Source organism: Aquila chrysaetos, chromosome 20, assembly GCF_900496995.4.
Source record: "Aquila chrysaetos chrysaetos chromosome 20, bAquChr1.4, whole genome shotgun sequence".
Lineage (NCBI taxonomy): Eukaryota > Metazoa > Chordata > Aves > Accipitriformes > Accipitridae > Aquila > Aquila chrysaetos.
Window position 1 is genome coordinate 24,662,527 of NC_044023.1, and position 12,999 is coordinate 24,675,525.

At 52.1% G+C, this 12,999-nt stretch overlaps 3 protein-coding genes across 9 annotated transcripts in view; 1 reads left to right on the plus strand and 2 right to left on the minus strand.

Annotated features, from left to right (window-relative positions):
- Positions 1–133: 133 nt before the first annotated feature.
- On the minus strand, positions 134–5,919 carry EFCAB12 (EF-hand calcium binding domain 12). 2 transcript variants are annotated; one of them, XM_029996030.2, is made up of 7 exons: positions 5,043–5,919; positions 4,728–4,922; positions 4,448–4,601; positions 3,466–3,692; positions 2,752–2,965; positions 1,766–1,931; positions 134–491 (listed from the first exon to the last, which is right to left on the minus strand). In XM_029996030.2, exons 1-7 carry the CDS (start codon positions 5,367–5,369, stop codon positions 290–292), a joined length of 1,485 nt encoding a protein of 494 aa, XP_029851890.1. In that variant the 5' UTR covers positions 5,370–5,919; the 3' UTR covers positions 134–289. The 2 variants fall into 2 exon arrangements, with proteins under 2 accessions (XP_029851890.1, XP_029851889.1); XM_029996029.2 differs by having other exon boundaries at positions 5,034–5,918.
- Positions 5,920–5,926: 7 nt separating this feature from the next.
- Positions 5,927–11,067, minus strand: MBD4 (methyl-CpG binding domain 4, DNA glycosylase). The gene is made up of 8 exons (XM_029996028.2): positions 11,024–11,067; positions 10,577–10,804; positions 9,476–10,227; positions 8,731–8,805; positions 7,951–8,085; positions 7,547–7,696; positions 6,782–6,885; positions 5,927–6,174 (listed from the first exon to the last, which is right to left on the minus strand). The coding sequence occupies exons 1-8, from the start codon at positions 11,065–11,067 to the stop codon at positions 6,097–6,099; spliced, it is 1,566 nt and encodes a 521-aa protein (XP_029851888.1). The 3' UTR covers positions 5,927–6,096.
- Positions 11,068–11,199: 132 nt separating this feature from the next.
- The window catches only part of IFT122 (intraflagellar transport 122), a 33,973-nt gene continuing 32,173 nt past the window's right edge, over positions 11,200–12,999 (plus strand). For all 6 annotated transcript variants that reach the window (XR_005931000.1, XR_003920734.2, XM_029996027.1 and 3 more), the window contains exons 1-2: positions 11,200–11,343; positions 12,168–12,234. Coding sequence is in view for 4 of the 6 variants with exons in the window: in XM_029996027.1 (XP_029851887.1) it covers positions 11,303–11,343; positions 12,168–12,234 (108 nt within the window). In the remaining 2 variants the exon portion in view is untranslated. The remainder of the gene's footprint in view (positions 11,344–12,167; positions 12,235–12,999) is intronic.

The following is a 12,999-nucleotide window of genomic DNA, read 5'->3' on the forward strand; positions in this document are numbered from 1 at the left end:
ACCGGGAGCGCGGCGAGGCTCCCCGAGAAGACGGGCCCCGTCCCCCGCAGAGGAGCTGCCAGCCCAGCGGCAGACTGCGCTGCCTGTCCAGCTCCTCCACCCTTGACCCGGACGTACGGCTCGGTACCTTCACCTTCGCCTTCTCCACCGGCAGGGCCCGGATCCCCGAGCCGAGCGACGGGCCGCGGAGCCGCCCTCGCGTCTCGCCCCGCCGAGGGAAGAACTTCAGAAGAAACGGGTCTGGCTGACGGCAGCACGGCCGGAGGTCGAGCAGCCCCCCTCCCCGGAGTCAGCGGCGCTCGGGGCTGTAAAGGCCCAGACAGGCGGGCTTGGTCGAACGGACGTAGCTGAACAAGGCGTGCGCCCGGCCAGCCTCCGTTTCGGGCAGGTAAAGGCGTATCTTGTCCAGAAGATGACCTGGCCAGAAGTTGTTGTCATTTGACTTGCTCACGTGTGCAAACTTCATTTGCATTTTATTCCTTTGAAACTGCCTAAAAAAAAAAAAAGTAAGGTAAGAACGTGTTTTACCGAAATAAAACTCTGGGCGGTTTCACTGCTGCTGCTACAAATGGCAGAAGTGAGACTAACAAGAACCAGCTACCAGGGCTTCCAGGCTCTGGGAAGCTCTGCCAGAGCCGTGCCCTTTCAAGATTAGAGTTACGAGTGGTTTTGTTTGAACAGACTGAGATGATGACCCCCTTCAACAGCATATTCAACCTGCCAGCCTTTCAAACTAGGCTGCCAAATGACCTTCTTGAAGAGAATTTTAATCCAGCTTTCTTTGTGTTAGGTCCAAATATGTGCTGCATAAATCGGGTATCTCTGTCATTATTCCACATTATTTACATTAGAAATGCCAACTTGTAAAGCTGTCTTAAGAGCTGACACATTGCCCATCGCTGCAGTATCTAAACACCCTTTAACTGAGATAACAAGGAAAGTTGTGCTCTACTTTGCTGTATTTTTTCCCTCTGAAAGTTTCTCCACCAATCCAAACAGTTTGGACTGTTCAATTTTTGGAAGGAGAAAGTTCTTTGCCACTTTGGCAGCCCTCGTCTGGCAGGAGGAAGGTGGGACCATGCTGCTTGCCTCCGAGAACCAATTCTTGTACTCCTCCAATGTTCAGGGTAAACTCAGAACAAAGGCATCACTTCTTAAATGGGCGTCCCAGTCACTTAAGACCTGAGCAAAGCTTTTGTTTTCAAAGTGCTATTTACTGCTTTCTGAAAAAAAACAACCCATGCAAATGGCTGTGAGAAGTTCTGACTTAGGTTTAACAACTGAAATGCAGTGTTGTCAGTACAACAAGAGAAGGGTAGCTGCAGCTGTAAGGCCACCCAAGATCAAAGAGTAAAGCTTGATTTTTTGGGATTGTCTTTTTTCCACAAGAATATTCTCTGAGTGGATTTCAGACAGTGTAGGGTCAGTCTGAGGAGGACCTTCCGAGGAGAGAAGATTGTCACCTCTGTAGCTCTCTGCAAGTTCAGGGTACAGAACCAGACCCAACTAGACCATAATGCTCCTGCCAGGCACCACAAACAACTCACCAGCACCACCGCAACCCGATGACTTAATTGAAATACATAAGCGGCCGTGCAGCCGAGGGGAGACTCTGCCTCTTCGCTGTCACTGGCTGCTCCCTTGCAGCACCCTGACGTTTCACTCCAGCACCTCGGTACCACCTCTGATGCAGTGGGCACCAAGCACAGAGGAGTGACACACAACAGGGCAGCAGGAGGAGATCCTAAACCCTCTTTCAACAAACCTATTTTCTGCCTCTTTGGCCTGCTTTCCAGATGCAGTTCTTGACCTGGATGTGCTCACAGGCGATGGAGCGGGATCACGTGCTTTGGTGTAGTATCCTCCAGGCTGCCTGATCTGCCTTGTAGCTTCACCCTCTCTGATGACCTTGTCACCCGGGTGCAGCAGGGCTGTTGGCAAAGCACACAGTGAAAAGAAAACAGTCATGCCTCGCCCCACCCAGCAATGGGGTGAGGACAGAAGATGCTGAATGCATTTACCCAAGAAAACCATTGAATTCTCCTGCTGCCCTGGGCTCATTCCCCAGCTGCCCCCTCCCCATCCAATCCAGACCATCTCTGTTCTAGTCTGCGACACTGCCCAGGAGGGGATACAGCCACAGTGCAAAAGGAGGAAGGTGTGAGGGCCCCAACTGCGCTAATAGGACTTAATGGCCCTGACTGGCTCCACTCAGGACCCTTCCCGCAGGCCCAGGAGCCCCAACTCAGCTCAGCCGTCACCCTTCAGTCCCACTGAACTACGCAGCAGTGTAGCGGTCTCCAGCTCAGCCACAGCCGTGTCTGTGCCTGGGTCCTGACTGACTGGGACTGACTTCCCGGCTTGACCCTGGACCTCCCACAGCACCAGGAACTTGCCTGATGACGTGGACTCTTGGTTGAACCTGCCTACCAACCCAGGGGCAACGGGATGGGGCCCTGGCCGCCAGGCTCCTGCCCAGCCAGCTGTGGTATCGCACTGGGCCATTGCTGTGCCCAGACGCCGATCTGTAGTGCCCAGACACTGATCTGTAGCATCCTTTGCTATCTTAGCCTTGCTCTGGCCCTAATGATTGTTTTCTGATCCCAACCAGCAGCATCCCATTGCCATGCAGGGCTGCAAACACGCTTCAGCAGCAGCCCCTCCCACAGGAGCCCTGTTTATGAGCTTGGGAAGAGACACAAGCATGTCAGATTTACTACATTCACATCAAGCCTTTGGTCTCTGCTTTACCTTTTTGCAGCACTAGCTCTGTGAGACGACTGTTGGGTCCTCTGCACAGCTTGAGGCTCTTCAGATAGCTCAGGAAGCAATCCCTGTGGTACTGGTCCACCAGTGCTCCCAAGTCACCCTCTGCAGTTGACGGCAGGCAGTGCTCATCAACGGCTGCATCCCCAGATCTCACCAGCCGACACTTTTCTTTCCATTCTAGTGGGCCATCTTTATCCTACAAGTCAAGGACAGGTCCTGGTTAGCACTGCTGGGTAAGTGCATCTCTGCACTTGCCAAGATGTTCCAAATAAAGTGTTTTGGGGTGAATGAATCGGTGTTACACTTTTATTTGATCATCTTGCACTGACCCTGGTAACTGAATAGGACAAAATGCTTATCAGCATCTTGTGGGACGAATCACAGTCCAGTAGGCATGTCAACTCAGTGATCAAGAAGACTCCATCCCCAGACATGAAAATTGTTTCAATATCATCTTTTTCTTGCCATTAACCCATAAAAAATATTAGTCTCGCCAAAGTGTTCAGAAACTAAACCAACTGTTTTAGAGGGCTTGTAACACCTCAGCTCCAAGTCCTGTGTGGTCAAGCGACTGTGAAGAGGTTAATATTCACAACAGCTCCCTGCCCTTTCCTTTCCTGCTGTACTGTCCTCTAAACCACCCCATGCTCACCAGCGCATGCAGGTGCGCTTGTTTTCCTGCCACACACACAGTACCTTCTTCCATCGCCTCCTGTCTCTGAACTGTTTTCCAGCCTCTTCCATTTCATCGTAGCTTAGATATCTGCGTTCTGGCTCAGTGTTGACTGGGGGAACTTCTAACAGCATTAACTGTGTTTTAGGCTCGGTAGGAGCACGAGGCTTCATCTCTTTGGCTTTGCCCCCGGCAGGAGTTACACAACTGACCGCTGTGCAAGTGGTTGTATGGAACTGTGCTTGTACACCTATGATATAGATCAAAAACCAAACAAACAAAAAGCCCAGAGAAACTGTGTTACAGAGTAGCAGAAACACCAGGGCTGACCAACATTTAAGGTAAAGGGCTTTTACATTTCGTGCACACTGGAACTCCCAGCAGACTCAGATCTTTGAATGAAAACATCCTTTAGCTTTTGACCCAGACACAAATATTACAGATTGCCCCCGTCTCTGCTTTGCAGTTTCCCAAAGTGTTTTGCTATCCACGTTCACTTCTGTGTTTCATGCTTACAAAATCTTTTTAATCTGCAAAACAGTTAGTGCAATGAAAGGGCAGCGAAATGCGTCCTATCTCACAGATGTGAAAACTGCAGCTTAGGATGACACAGGTACTATGAGAAGCCTTCAGGTTTGGGTTAGGTTTTAAAAGATAACCTCTTCAGAACCTGTGTTTCCCAGCTGCCACCAACAGCTGGAGGAAGGGTCTGCTTTTGATCCACTGGATGGTTAATGGTAACTAACAAAATCCAGTGCAGTACATTAAACCTCAGGGCTCACATTTTAAGCCAAACCCGAAAGATTGGATAATCTGTCTCCTGCAGTTGGGGTGACTACAGTATTGCACACCTCCTGGACTGTTACGCTTTTCCCAAGAGAAGTCTCCTTCTGTCCACTCTGCTACAGGGCAGTGGCCTCAGAGAACCATATTCTGGATGCAGTTCGGTATTTCCCATCAGTAAGGATACAGAGCTGCTTTCCCAGCACAGTGCTCTCCTCTCACCTGTTTTGGTCTCTCTGGATTGTCCTTTCATCATTTCCAGCCACTGCTTTTGACATTCAATCAGATCTTCATTGCTTATAAAATCTCCCCTCTTTGAGGAAGCCAGGAAAATGATCACTGTCTCCAGGTCCTTGTCGCTGATGGGAACTTTGGTCTGGCAACCAAAACCAAAACAACAGAGTCGTCACAAAAACTTGCTCCACAGAAACCACTCCGGGTTTGCACGTGGGAAAATACAGCAGAGTTGCAGCAGTTCCTGCCTTTTCGCTTCCCTACGTACCGCTTTGATGACGTGAACGAAGTCTGCTCTTGTGATCTTCCTCCTGTCCATACCAGCCCTCTTGAACGTGTCCACCATCGTCAGCTTCTGCTTGCGCAGGAGGTTATGCAGCGTGACAAGAGCCGGGGGGTATGGTGCATGAATATGGGGAGGGTGACCGCCCTGCCAGGGCTGGCCACTCGCTGGTGGTGAGCGCTGAAAAAGAGTGGAAAATACCCCGAGACCACCATTACCCAGAATCCCCACACCAGCAGGGGCTGAGGAGATGCAGCGCAACGATCCCAAGGACAGAGTAACAGCACTTACAGACAGCACCCCCAGGCTGCGGGTCACGGCCGATTTGCTTTCAGCCCTCCTGTCTGCTCTGCACCCCTTTATTCTTTCCCAGACTCTTTCTTCTTGACCGCTACGGGCCGGCTTTCCCATCAGCCATTTTCCTACATCTGTAATGCTCTCCAGCCGAGATCGGAGCTGCTTCCTCTCCTCAACCCAAGCCAGCTTCTGTGGGTCACCTTCAGCATCGGAGGCGATTTCTGGAGACCTGAGGCCGTCTCCTCCCTCTGGGAGCAGCTGCAAAGCAGGCAGCTGGCAGGAGCCTGCGGCCCGCGTTGGCTTGGGAAAGGGAGCAGCTGCTTTTGCCATCGGTGGCACAAAAATAACACGCCGCCTGGCCTAGACGCGGCAGGGCCGAGCCCGCTTGCCTTCAGCCGCGAGCAGAGCGTTGGGCGCCTGTGTTTTGGGTGACGTGGCTCGAAGCAGCGATCCAAGGCTCGACATCGGTCAAAGCCTCGCTGGTGAAAACAGGCGCCGTCGGTGACGACAGGCACGCTCATTACAGCCGCCGGCCGGGACTCGACCGGACAGCACCGGCGCTCGCTCTCCTCGGGCCCGGCCCCGGGGGCGGGCAGCGGTTTCGCGGGTCCCGCCGAGCCGAGCCGGCTGAGGCGGAGGGGCGGGCGGCTGCGGCCCGGCGGCTCCCCCGGGAGACGGCCTGCCCCTCGCCCCTTGACCCCTAAACTTGACCCCGCCCCGCCGCTTGCCGTTTCCGCGGCGCAGCCGAGCGTCGCCGAGACAACGGCGCGGCCCCGCCCCCCCGGGCCGAGACCCCGCCCCCCCCGGGCCGAGACCCCGCCCCCCGGGGGGCGGGTCAGCGGCCAGGAGCTGCGCGGGGCTCGGCGCAGGCTGGAAGGCCCAGGCGCTGCCAAAACGGGAAACCTTTATTAAAAATAGACAGAGACTTTAAACACTTCACTACGGCGACGGGCGGAGCGGGGAACGTCCCGCAAATAGTTACAGCAAGGACTGGACGGCACCGCAAGGACCCTCACACCGCACCGCGGGCGAGGAGGAGGAGGGTGCCCGGCCTTCCTCAGTCTATGCTCAGCCGCTCCCGGTTCTCCCAGAGCCACGCGTGGTACACGTTCAACTTGTGGTCCTGCGGCTGTACCTAAAGCACACAGAAAGGGGTTAACGTTTACCGAAATACCTTCTCTTACATCACCTCCCCACCCTGATCTATTTCCCCTCCCGGCTCAGGACCCCTGCTTAAGGGTCAGCCCCAAAACCAGCCACCCCTGTGAATCGGGAGGGGGGCCCTATGCCGGAGAGCAAAACGGCCCCTCAGCTGCCCCTCACAGCCGCCCGCCACAAGGGGATCCCGGCAAGGCAAAGGTCCCACCTGCACCGATCACGGAGGAATGCCAGGATCTGGCTGGCAGGAAACGTAGGGAACCCGGTTCTTAACCGGAGCAGGGAAGAGACTCTCACCCCCACAGCAAGGAAATAAGAAAAAGAACACAGTGAAAGTGGAGAATTACGGGGGGGTAGGTGGAATCAAGGTGGCACAAGTCCTCCTTTACAGGTTCAGACCTGTAAAAGGTACACTCTGGGAATTCAACCTACCCAAGACATAAAAATTGCCCTTTTTTTTTTTTTTTTTTTTTTTTTTTTTTTTTTTTTTTTTTTTTAACCCAAGGGAGTCCACAGGTACAAGCCCAGCAACACCAGCAGCGCAGCCGCAGACCGAGCCCTGGCAGCACGGCCGCACCTCCCACCTCCTTCCATTCGTTGACACAGAAGATTCTGTAGGAGTCGTTCCCGTACTTCCCGATGCCGTGCAGCTCGATGGGGTACTTCCAGCGCTTGCTCAGGTACTCATCTGCAACGCAGGGTCACAGGCTCCACTGCCTGCTTGCAGGCAGGGCGCAGAAAGCAACTCTGGACAAACTCCCGATTCTCTACTATTGTAACACGTCTCCACTTGGGAACATTTTAAATAAAAAACACAAGTTTTAGCTATTTCCCAGTGAAAGTAGGTGAGGAATCCCTATGGGGTGTATCTTAAACACCTTTTAAACAAATCACTGAGGGCCAGTCTTAATTACCTTTCTCTCCTCAGAACCCACAGAGGAATACTTTTATTCTAAGTATAGAAAATATCAGAATCACAGAAAAATTCAGGCCGGATGGGCCTTCTGGAGGTCACCTGACGCAAAACAGAGCAGAGTCACCTTATCACGGTGCTGCGAAACACAAAACCAGTCCTGCAGGTGTTCATATTTTTTCCCACTCAAAGAAGTCTCCCTGACAACAGTCTGTCGCAGAACTCATTATGTGTATGTTACTTCATTCTCAGTTAAGACAACAGGATCGGCTGCTTTGCATATGTAAGACCAACATATCCCAAAGTTGCATAAAACAAGCCACCACCAATATTTGCCAAAGAGAAGGAAAAGTCACAGAGCACTGTTTGAAAATAATGCTGTTTGTCCTGCTAGTATAATTTAGACCATTCCACAGACATATTCAGGAAAACCTACCTGAGAACTTGATGATAGTTTTCGCTCTGAGTTCATAGAGGCCAAGAGGTTTGAGCAGCTCTGACATTTCTTTCCAGTCTGCAGTCCTGGTTATTTCAGGAGAAGGATACTTCTTCAGGAACTCCCAGAGTACAGGAATTGCCATTTTACCTAGTGAAAGAAACCATCATGAACAGAAGGCTGTGCGGGCAATTCTCTTTTTTGATTATCTATGTATGCTTTTTGAGGTGAGCTTTTTCAGAGGCAAGAGTTACAAATTAAAGACTTTTTTTTTTTTTTTTTACACTGACACAAATTAATATACATTTATTCTTTCATTAATGCCATTAAAAAATAGCAACTGTTCTGACCCTATACCACCCCCCCAACATTTATACAACATGAAATTGTATTACTCTATTTACCTGAAGTTTTATTGAGAAATATGGTTCCAATGAGAAGTTTCCATGGATCATGGAAAAGCGTTTCTTGGACCAGATTAAAAGGAGAACGTGGAGGAGTCCATTTTCTGAAGGCCTTCCTTCTAGGTGGGCTGGGAGCTGTACACAGAGGCAATACAGGAAAATTTATTGGGCAGTAAAGGATGGGCTTACCTATTTGAATGAAAATAATAAAAAAAAATGAAGACCTTTTGAAGCAGATTCATCTTTGTGGAGGCACTATATGTGGATGGAGCAATGGCAGCTCCCACACAAATTTTACAGAACTGCAAGGGACTATGCGTCCCCTGGTACAGACTGCAGTAAGAGTCCAGGCTGCCTGCGTGTGCCTCCATGTTCCATGTTACATATATTTTCTGAGGAGAGAGGCCCTCCCCAGCCACCACCACGCTCCTGTGCAGGTACAGAGCAGCACCCGCAGGGTACCGGCTTTCCCCCTGACAGGAGAAACACCTCAGCGGTCTGAAGAGAACTTCCCCAAAGCCATTCACCCCATCACCTCACAGTTGCTGAAAGAGCTGCCGAGGCATTTAACACCAGCCTTAATGGTTGTTTGCGAGACACAAACCACCGAGGTTTAAAACGGGACACGATCAGCACTAGTGCAGTAAGCCGAGCTCTCTGATGCCACCTAAGCATGGCCTGCCTAAAACTGGAAGAAATCTTCCATAACATCACTTGATCTTGAGCCATCCTATTCCTCTCCTGATAAAAAAAAAAAGATTTCCCCAAAGAATATTATACCTTCTTTACTGTATTTACTGGAAAAATACGGACTTGTTTTCCTCCTATCCACTTGCGTTCGTAGGATGGACTCTTCTGTAAAGAAATGATACTTTAGCATTAAAAAGAAAAAAAACAACCAAGTATTTTGCTGTCACGTTTCATACACCATTTCCGCTTTACATTGTGATGGAAACACAAGCATTTCTCGTAGGTGTACAGAACATAAACATGCTTTAGATTCACTCCAGTACTCCTTTGTATTCCAACTCTATGAAAAATCTTCAGAAGATAAACAGTTACTTTGCCACAGTCTGAGGAAACAGGCTAAAACTACAACCAAGGATTAAATGTTGCCCACACACTCTAGCACATGAAAACAGCTAAAACTCACCTTTTTTAAGAACTGAGCTGACCAACTGTGCAACATTAAAAAAGTTAGTGCAGCAAAGGTAATAAACATTATTATATTATACTATACTGCTAAAGAGATTGGTAGAGTAAGTTCCAGTTGTGAATAAATCTGCATTAAGTTAAATGCTATTGGATAAAGAAATGAGACGGATTCAGACATCAAAGCAGCTTGACCTGAAACAGAGTATTTTGCTCATATAGTTAGGAGAACCCCTGGCAGAACGTTAGGATCACATTCTCCTCAAAAACACAGATATACCTGGTGGCATTTTAACTGCTGTGAAGCTTGTCTCATCACATGGCTGCAAGACATTAGCATCCATTTCAGTGTCAGATTTAAAATCCTGGTTACCTGGATTCCCTCGGTCTGTCTCTTTCCCTGTTTTCAATTCATTGGTTTTCTCCTCAGATTTTGCAGAAGATGCATCATTAGATCCTGTCTCCACACATTCCTCCTCTGCCAGACTCTCCAACTCCCTTTGCGAGCGTGCTGTCACTGACCTTAGCTGTGTGACTGACCGTGACCTGGACATTAACAGAGCTTTTCCTGCATCCATAGGGTCTGCATTCTGACCATCTATGCCCTGACTATCAGCGACACACAGGGCTGTCTTTCTACAGATTTTCTTGTTTTGAACGCACTCAGTTTCCTGTTTGTTACGTACTCTTCTCTGTCTTTTGTTTTGGGTATTATCTTGATTCCTCTTTCCTGAGCTCCTTCCAGTTTTCTTATCCTGAACTCTTTTTCCACCTGCCCCCTTTTTTTTGGTTTTCAAACAGTCCTCCGGGTCTATGCCTTTCATGAGCAAATCTTTGCTTTCCAGAGTGGTTGTAACATCTTCCAGCTGTTCACATCCAGTCTGAATGTTTCGAGTTCTATCCTCTGCACCATTTTGTATACTGAGGCCTTGCACTTGACTGTGACAATCCTCATTCTCTAAAACAGTCCCCGCAGCTTTTGTGCTGTATCTTTTCACCCTCGAACGGGTACTCCTCTGATAAGGAGCTGTAAAATCAAAATCTTCTGCTTTTAGCGTCATCTCCCCAGTTTTCTGAAAATACTCCATGAGCGCACGTTTCGATCTTAGCTTATTTCCTTCAGGGCTGTGGTAGGGAAGAAAAGTAAATTAGTGATGACTTCTTCATTCTCTCGCTCCTCATTTAAAAAACTGTTCTAGAGTTTAAAAAAAAAAACAGACCAAATGACAACGATAGCCAACAGGGTGACGTCTAGGCAAGTTTCTGCGACTTGACCAAAGAAGGTGTACACAGAGAGTTTACAGATGACCCTAGGTGTACTACGCACCTCACCTCACGAACTCTGTGTGCGGCATGCACGCGTGTTTACCCTCGAGTGCAAGCTTGTACTACCGGGAGGGGAAGAAGTGGTTTGCCCAAAGGCGGCGGCAGCTTCCCCCTAGCCCCGGCCCCGGCCCGCCGGCCCCATCCTCACCTGACAAAGTACACGTCGATCCTCCCTGCCGTCCTGCCCGACTGCCTCCGCCTGGTCACCTTCTGCCAGCCGCCGGGGACGGCGCTGGGCCCGGCCGCGGCCCGTTTCCTAGCGAGTCCCCTCCCCGCCGCGGCGCCGGTGCCCCCGCCGCTGGGACCGGGACGCTCCGCCGCCGCCTCCTCCTCCTCCTCCTCCTCCGCCGCCCCGTCTCGGCTGCCGCCCGGGAGGCTGCACGGGGAAGGAGACGCCGCAGTGGAGCCCTGCTCCGAGCGGGGGCCTCCGGGGCGCGGCGGGCCCGGGCCCGGGCCCGGACCCGGACCCCCCCCGCCGGCCCCGGGGGCCGGCTCGGCCTTGGGCCCGCCACCGCCCCGCGGGCGTCACCTGTCGGCATCGCCATCGTCCCCACCCCGCTCCGCCGCCATCCCGCCCGTCGCCACCGACGCCTACCCGCCGGCGGCCGCCGCCGCCGCCGCCATCTCGGGCGCCTCCATCACGTGACGCCCCGCCGCCGTTCCCGCGTCCCGTCCTGCGCAAGCGCAGCCCGGCCCCGCTGGCGGACGCCCCCTGCCGCGGCGGCGGGCCGCCGGGCCCCAGGCGCATGCGCGTTGCCCGTGGCGCCGGCGGGGCGGGTGTAAACAAGCGGGCGGCGCCGCCGAGGCGGGACGGGCTGTGGGGCCGTGAGGGGAGGTCCGGCCTGGCCCGGCCCGGCCCGGCCCGGCCCGGGGGATGCGGGCCGCGCTCACCTGGCGCGACAAGGCCGAGCAGTGGTGAGCGGCCCCGGGGGAGAGCCGGGCCGCTACGGCCCTGCTGCGCGGTGAGGCGGCCCGGGGCGCGTCCCTTACCCACCCGCCGCGCGGCCTGTGAGGAGCCGCGGCGGCCTGGCGGTGGGGCTGCGGCCCGGGAGCAGGCCGGCCGCGGCCTGGCCATCGGGACAGCTGTGCCGGGCCCGGGGGCGGCGTCGCCTGCCCGCGGCTGGGGCTGGGGGGGCGGCCGGCCGGCCCGGGGCAGCGCGTTCAGGCCGCGCTGGGCTCGCCGGCACCGGCCCCCGTTCCGCCTCGGCACCGCCGCAGGGCACGCAGGCGGCGGGGGGGGGGTCCTGGGCTGGGAGTCCTTTCTGCAGCCAGCGCTTCTCCTGCCCCGTGGTAGGCAGCTGCGGGCAGGAGCGGCTGGATTCCTGTGGTCTCTTGATTGATAGCGGTGATCCCGTAACGCAAAGCCTTTCTGGGGGTGGTTTTTGCTTTTTTTCACTTTAGAGGTAGCCAAAGGCCAGCAGCCGGCCTCGGTATTCGTGTGGTTCTGCCTCCAAGGGTACAGCTGCGAGCTTCTTCCAGACCTCCCACCCGTGTGTGTCCGGGCGTGGAGCCTGGATGGTGGCCAGTGCTTGGGCTTCTTCCTGAGTGCGGGGAGATGATCGCAGAGGGTTCTTTCTGTCCGGGGAACTTTCTCAGGGATCAGATATACCCTCAAGCATGCAATTAACGGTTTTTGTTACGTGGTGTCTTTGATGTTAAAGGAAATATATTTTCTGCCTACAAATACAGGGGTTTCTTGGTTTTTTTTTCATTTGTTTGTTTGTTGTTTTTTTCTTTAGTATTTATGATCTCGCATTCAAACCGGATGGGACTCAATTGATAATTGCTGCTGGAAATAGACTGCTGGTAGGGAAACTTTTCTTTCCTCTTGCATTTACAGCTGTATGAATATGATGTCTTTACACTAACTCATGAATATAACCTATCACAAATCCTCTTATCTCTACTAGTCCAGCCTCATATCTACATACATATTAATGCAGGCTAACTGTAAAGTGTTTTGAAGCTTTTCAGTGTTTTTTACCAAGTTTTAAGCTCTATTTCCAAAAGTAATGAGATTTAAGTTACTTGCATCATCTCATCCTCTAGCACGTCACCCGGTGGTTTGAAATCCTTTAACCTGCATCCAAACTTAGCACAGTGGCATGGTATACAGATACTGCATTGTTACAAGTTTCGTGCAAATCTTTGTAAAAAGGGGAAAGAAACTCAAACTGATGTCCCTACTTTGTGAGAAGCTTCAACTAGAGCCTTTTGCAGTTCCCTGGGTCTGCTTGCCTGCTGCTAACCCATCAGCAAGAGCAGCTCGGGACTACGCTTCTCACGGTTCCTGCAGAGCTTTCAGATGGGGCCAGTGTAGAAACTGCAGGGATGGATGGATGGATGGCATGATTATAGAGATGTAGTTCAGAACTGCAGGACAGCAGGCTTTATTACTTTCAGTGCTTGCATAATGGTATATTTAGTGATGGTCTTTTCCAGTAATTTGTTATGTTTAGACATCTTATGTGGGGAAAGAAGTAAAACAAGCCGGCCAAATCAGGTGTTTGGAAATTTCTTTTGTGCACGTAATTTTCTAATGCCGAGTCTTCTTTCATTCTGAGAAGTATC

What these genes read in the sequence shown, in the direction of transcription:
- EFCAB12 (XM_029996029.2), bottom strand. Translation starts at nt 5,369, where the DNA reads ATGGCAAAAGCAGCTGCTCCCTTTCCCAAGCCAACGCGGGCCGCAGGC. An exon ending in ACAGGAGGCGATGGAAGAAG is followed by an intron (nt 2,966 to 3,465) that starts GTACTGTGTGTG and finishes CTTGACTTGTAG; the next exon opens with GATAAAGATGGCCCACTAGA. An exon ending in AGAGCTAGTGCTGCAAAAAG is followed by an intron (nt 1,932 to 2,751) that starts GTAAAGCAGAGA and finishes CTTTGCCAACAG; the next exon opens with CCCTGCTGCACCCGGGTGAC.
- MBD4 (XM_029996028.2), bottom strand. Translation starts at nt 11,067, where the DNA reads ATGGAGGCGCCCGAGATGGCGGCGGCGGCGGCGGCCGCCGGCGG. An exon ending in GCGGCGGCGGCCGCCGGCGG is followed by an intron (nt 10,805 to 11,023) that starts GTAGGCGTCGGT and finishes TTCCCCGTGCAG; the next exon opens with CCTCCCGGGCGGCAGCCGAG. An exon ending in GACAGACCGAGGGAATCCAG is followed by an intron (nt 8,806 to 9,475) that starts GTAACCAGGATT and finishes ATTTCTTTACAG; the next exon opens with AAGAGTCCATCCTACGAACG.